At 50.1% G+C, this 5,634-nt stretch overlaps 2 protein-coding genes across 3 annotated transcripts in view; both read right to left on the minus strand.

The window, feature by feature from the left end:
* Positions 1-2,632, minus strand: part of LOC102033675 (dual specificity protein phosphatase 22-A-like) — a 17,313-nt gene extending 14,681 nt beyond the window's left edge. The window contains exons 1-3 of the mRNA XM_005424800.1: positions 2,612-2,632; positions 1,269-1,302; positions 305-387 (exon numbers count right to left, since the gene is read on the minus strand). Coding sequence (XP_005424857.1) covers positions 305-387; positions 1,269-1,302; positions 2,612-2,632 — 138 coding nt within the window. The remainder of the gene's footprint in view (positions 1-304; positions 388-1,268; positions 1,303-2,611) is intronic.
* Positions 2,633-3,703: 1,071 nt separating this feature from the next.
* Positions 3,704-5,634, minus strand: part of LOC102042855 — a 4,598-nt gene continuing 2,667 nt past the window's right edge. For both annotated transcript variants that reach the window (XM_031060176.1, XM_005424768.2), the window contains exons 4-5: positions 4,784-4,915; positions 3,704-3,969 (exon numbers count right to left, since the gene is read on the minus strand). In XM_031060176.1, the coding sequence (XP_030916036.1) occupies positions 3,833-3,969; positions 4,784-4,915 (269 nt within the window). In that variant the 3' untranslated portion in view covers positions 3,704-3,832. The remainder of the gene's footprint in view (positions 3,970-4,783; positions 4,916-5,634) is intronic.

The following is a 5,634-nucleotide window of genomic DNA, read 5'->3' on the forward strand; positions in this document are numbered from 1 at the left end:
CACCGTGCTGCCCCCCAAAAACCACCCAAATACCGCGCTGCCCCCCAAAAACCACCCAAATACCGTGCTGCCCCCTCCCCAAATCCATTACTGAGCCCCTTTGGGCAGCATCGCCTGGCGGCAGTTGGTGCAAATTGGTGCCAATTGGTGTAAACCAGTACAAATTGATGTAAATCAGTGTAAATCGGTGCAAATCATTGCAAACCCAGCATTGTTTCTCCCCAGGCCAGGAGAAGCCCCCGGGTGTCCCTTCCCAGCTCCTGCTGGCCCGGGTGGCCCCCAGCACCCCCAGTCAGGCACGCACCTCCAGCACGGGCTTGGCGCCGCTGTGGACGGACAGGATGTGGGTCACCCCCTTGCTCAGCAGGTTCTCGTGGTCCTCAGAGTCTGGGAACAGGAGCCACGTGGGAATTACCTGCCCTGCTGGGACCTCCCCACGCCCTGACCCCCATTCCAGCCCTGCCTCTCATCCCACACGGCGCAGGGAGGAGGTTGGACACCTCCTTCCAGGCAGAATCCCCCTGGGATGCACTGGGTGCTCAGCAGGTTCCTGAAGCCATCCCCAACATCAGAAATTACCCTGAGAACTCAGCCAAGGCCGTTGTGTCCTTGCTGTTGGGGAGGTTTCCAGATATGCCGTGAATTTCCTGGGGTTCCAGCATGGGTGGTGAGCACAGTTGTCACAGACATATTTTATGAAAAATCCTTTCCTTAGGATTTTTCCTCCTGAGAAGCTGAGAGGCCTCAGGAACAAAATGTAAACATTGATTATCTGCTGCTGTGGAATGCAGCGGGTGGATCTGGGATTGGCCCATGTTGGATGTTTGTAATTAATGGCCAATCACAGTCCAGCTGGCTCAGACACAGAGCCCGAGCCACAAACTTTTGTTATTCATTCTTTCTTTTTCTATTCTTAGCCAGCCTTCTGATGAAATCCTTTCTTCTATTCTTTTAGTATAGTTTTAATGTAATATATACAATAAAATAATAAATCAGCCTTCTGAAACATGGAGTCAGATCCTCATCTCTTCCCTCAACATGAGACCCCTGTGAACACGGTCACACACAGCTCCCAGTGGACATCCCTTTCCTGGGCTGGACTGGGATCACTGGAAATTGGGATGGGGATTTGGGGCAGCTCTGGAGCTCTGGGAGATGCTGAGATTCCCAGTTGGGAGCACATGGAGTTGCCAAGGAGAGGAATCCTCCAGCCCTTCCAGCTGCCCAAGGATCCCACAGCACCAGGGAGGGGCAGGGAATTCACTCACCACGAATATTCCCCAGGTAGAGGCCGGTGACAATCTGGGAGGTGACAAAAAGGAGAAAGAATTCAGATGGCACCAGGAACAAGGTACATCTGATGTGGTGGGAATGAGCTCCAGCAGGACCAGGACACCTGGCACCGAACTCCCCAGGCCATGCCAAACCAAGCACCCAAATCCATGGATCATCTTCATAAACAAACAGGAAAGGCTGAGCACAAACCCCTCAGGAGAGCAGAGCTCAGGAACAACTCAGCGCAGGAATGGGAGGAGTTTGGATGTGATCCTCTGGAGTTCCAAAGGTTGCATCTGCCAGCTGGGGATGGATGGATGGATGCTATTTATAGCAGGATTTCTATTTATTGCAGTTTAAGAGATGTCAAGGCTGCACATTTGGTCTCCAACTCGCTGCTGCAGGGTTATGAAGGAGAAAAGGGACAGCTGAGGGTGTTTAAGGGGTGTAAGAACCTGCCAGAGCATTTCCAGAGGCACAGAAAGACAGAGCTGATTGTCAGCTGGACTTGCTGGTGCCCATCTGGCAGAGGAGCCCTGGTTTGAGGAGTTTTAGGGTTTTCAGCAGCACTGGGTCACATCCAGCTGAACCCCAGCCCATTCCTGAGTGCAAACACCTGGATTCAGCACAACACAAACTGTGAAGGGGAGTGCAGAGCCCTGCATCTCATGGAGTCCAAAATTTGATCCTACAAAAGGGTCTGCACCAATCCAGCCCTTGGCAACAGGGCTCCCCCAAAGGGTTTGGTGGCACTGGGGCTGTAAAAGGCACTTTGCCTGTCAGGCTGAGTTCACAGGGGGTGAATCCCCGATGTTAAACCCCATCAGAGCCATGCAAAGGGAGTTTGCCCTGATCTGATCTCTCTGTTGTTGTCCCAGAGTCTAATTTTAAACTGGAGGACTCATATTCCAAGTGGTTATTTAAGGACAGCGACAGAAACTGATCCCCTCCTCCAGCCCTGGAGGAAAAAGCAGCACTGAGAGCACACTTCCCCCATTGCTGGGGCACACCCCGAGGGTGGGAAGGGGGGAATTTCCCTGCAGGGACCCCCGTTATCCCTGAGGATGAAAATGCCAAGGTTTTACCACCCCAGGGATGAGCATTTAGTGCCAGCTGTCACTTTTCTGCCACCTGCAGACACCGAGCTCTTCACCCCGGATATAAAGCTCAGATTTAAATCCCTGTTTGTTTTCCTAATTCTCTTGAAGTGCTTGGAATTCCAAAGGGCTGTGGGAAAGGGGAAGGTGCAGATAGCTGTATTTAGGGACCTGGGAAGTGCATCCATGGGCTGCAGAAGAAGAGAATGTGCTGGCCCCCATCCCACTGTCCCCTGTACCTTGCTCATTCCAGTCCCCATGGATTTTCTCTCCCCAGGATCAGGATTTGGGTGGTTTCTCAGTCTCCAAGGCTACCTGCAAACAAACTCCCCAAATTCCCAGGGAGGAGGGTGAGATCTGACCCTCTCCCAGGGCAGGAGGAAGGGGAACACACCAGGAGGGGAGCAAGCAGAGCCCTGGCAAGCTCAGCTCACCTGAGGCTGCTCCAGCAGGTCCTGCTGCTGCTCTGGAGGGAAGGGAGCAGAGAGTGGCTGTGCCAGGAAGGGGAGGATGAAATAAGGATCTGGGATCATGGCAAGGCTCAGGTTTCTCTCCTGGCCTCCCTGGGTTCCACAGCTTTTTGGGAAGGACAGACCCGGGAGGAACAACTGCCTTATCCCAGCAGCACTGAAACTCCAGCATTTGCTCCAAAATAAATCAATTTTCCAGGCACAAAACCCTGGCAGCTCCGTGTCCCTCACCCAGGTCAGTGCCACAGCAGGAGCTGTGCAAAAAGCAGGGAAAAGCAGAATTCCAGCCAGCACCAATCTGGGATTGTCACCCTCATCCTTATCAGCACCCCAGACATAAATTTATCACTTAAGGGATTTTTCAGCTGTAGGAAAGGGAGCTCACTGCTTAATTCCCACCAGGTTACCTCACCTTAAAAACCTTCCAATTTCTGAGTGGAAGGGCAAGAGGGGTCAGCAACAGCCCAGCACAGCTCCTAAACCACAACATCAATTTCCTGATGGTTTTCTGTCCCATCAGGAAAAGAGCAAACTTAAGTCCAAGCTTGGTTTAAGTTTCAAAGGGGCAGGGATTAGAGGGACCAAAGATCTTGGGAATAAAATCCACTGATGCCCATGTGTGGGCACACAAGGAGCTCCATCATAATTCAGAAAATTCCTTCATGGATCAGCTCTGCTCCCAGAGACACTGGGGAAAACAGGGATTAAGAGCTGTTAAAAACCTGCAGAATCCAGGACACCAGCTCAGCTAAGGGAGAAATTTGGCAGCAGCTTTCTTAGCCCTGAAAATATTAACCCAGGCAGCAAATCTTGTTCAAGAACCCAATGTCCCACCCCAAGAAGACCATCAACAGGCAGCTGTCAAGTTAACCAGACATTTATTAGCATTTCTGGAGGTGGAGAGGGTGTTCCAGTACAACAAGCAACGAGGTCACACACGGGTGATGGAATCATTTCATATTCAAGCAGAGCAGGTTCCACTGAGTTGCTTTATTTCTTCCATTCATTGTTGTCAAAATCCCACTGGGCTGTGATGCCCTGCACGGGGTTAACCCTCATGTCCAACATCCTCTTAGTCTGAGCTGACACCCACTCGTCAGAGAAGGTGTGAGGGACAGGGCCGTACACTGCAGATGGGAGGGAATTATGGAATTATGGAGTTAAGTCCTCATGCCACATCAGCAAGTTGGGAATTTTGGGCTAAGTTTTGCTAATAAAAGGGGTTTTTCCTCGCTGAAGTCATCCCACTGGAGCAGGTTGCCCAGAGAAGCTGTGGCTGTCCCAGCTCTGGAAGTGTTGGATCTCCAAGGCCAAGTTGGATGGGGTTTGGAGAAGCCTGGGATAGTGGGAAGTGTCCCTGGCCATGGATGGAGGTGAAATGGGATCATCTTCAGGATCCCTTCCAACCCAAACCTGTGATTTGTGATCTGCTCAAACCTCCCTGCATGCAGCATCTGCAGCATCCAGCTCAAACCACACTCCCACATGGATTCTCCAGTGGTTTCCTCCATCACCAAGATAACAGCTCCCTGCTCTCCTATTTTTGGGAGCCTCAAGGCAGGGAGCAGCTCCTTTAACTGCTGCTCTGCCTCCTGGCAGCTGGAGGCTCTCTGGAGGCTGAATCCTTAGCTGGGAAGGCAGCCAAACGTGGCAGAAACCCAAATGTTCACTACCCAAGACAGCGAAAGAGGGGAAGCTCTGGGATCAGGAATCTCACCACTCATTCCCTTCCATTTCCTGTCCTCCCAGATTTCTCTGAGTCAGCTTCCTGATTCTTTCTGCTACACCCCCACAAGAGACAGCTCCAGGATGGAGTTTTCAGAGACTAACAGACAGCTCCTGCTGCAAGTCCCTGTTCTGGCTGTTCGCCAAACCATCCTGGCCCCACAGAACTCCCATCAGGCATGTCCTGATCCTACTCTCCATGGAAGAGTTACTTACTGAAGTTCTTCTGCCAGATGAGGATGATTCCAGTGAGACCAAGGAAGAACAGAACTCCCCCCAGGATGGTTTTCCACTCATTTGTCCCTTTCTTCATCTCTGCGTAAGTCTCGTTGAATTTTATCCGATACACTGGGGGAAAAAAAGCATCAAATCCTCTCTTTTAACTTTTCCTGGGATTTGCAGGTGACCAGAACTCTGCAGAGGGAGGTGAACAAAGGCTGAGGCTGCCCCAAAGGGGATGGATGTTAAATTAGGTTTGGCACACACCTAATCAGTTGTTTGACCCCCACATCAATTTTAGTCTCCATTTTACAGATTATCCTAGTGACAGTGTAGACCTGAAAGAAGGAAAACTGGGAGTTCTCCTTCCTCCCCTCCAATTCCCAGTGTGGTTATTGACCCCAGAGCTTCCTAGCACAAATAATCCCAACAGGAATGTTTTGAGCTCAGCTGCCACTGAAATCCACATGAATTTAAAATCCAAAGCAACAGAAAATCTGAAGCAATTCCTCAAAAAGTTTTAAACCTTTCCCAGGTCAGGTTCTCCCTTCATACCATGAGAGCAGTTAGAAAAGATGAGGGAATTTTATTTGCAAGTCAAAACACCCAGGGGGAGCCTTCATTAGCTGGAATTTGGTTCATACCAAGGTCAGTGGTTATTAACATTCAAATCCATGTTTGTGTTTGGGGCTAACTTCACCCAGCTAGACTAACAATGGCATGGTGTTGTATTGAAGAGATTTTTTTCCTGGCTGGTTGAAAGCAGATGGGAATCAAGAAATAAATTATTATTGGTTTTGTTATTGTTATTATTATTGTTGTTGTTGTTCTTGTTAATTTTTTTTTTG

This window comes from Geospiza fortis, unplaced genomic scaffold, assembly GCF_000277835.1.
Source record: "Geospiza fortis unplaced genomic scaffold, GeoFor_1.0 scaffold102, whole genome shotgun sequence".
NCBI lineage: Eukaryota > Metazoa > Chordata > Aves > Passeriformes > Thraupidae > Geospiza > Geospiza fortis.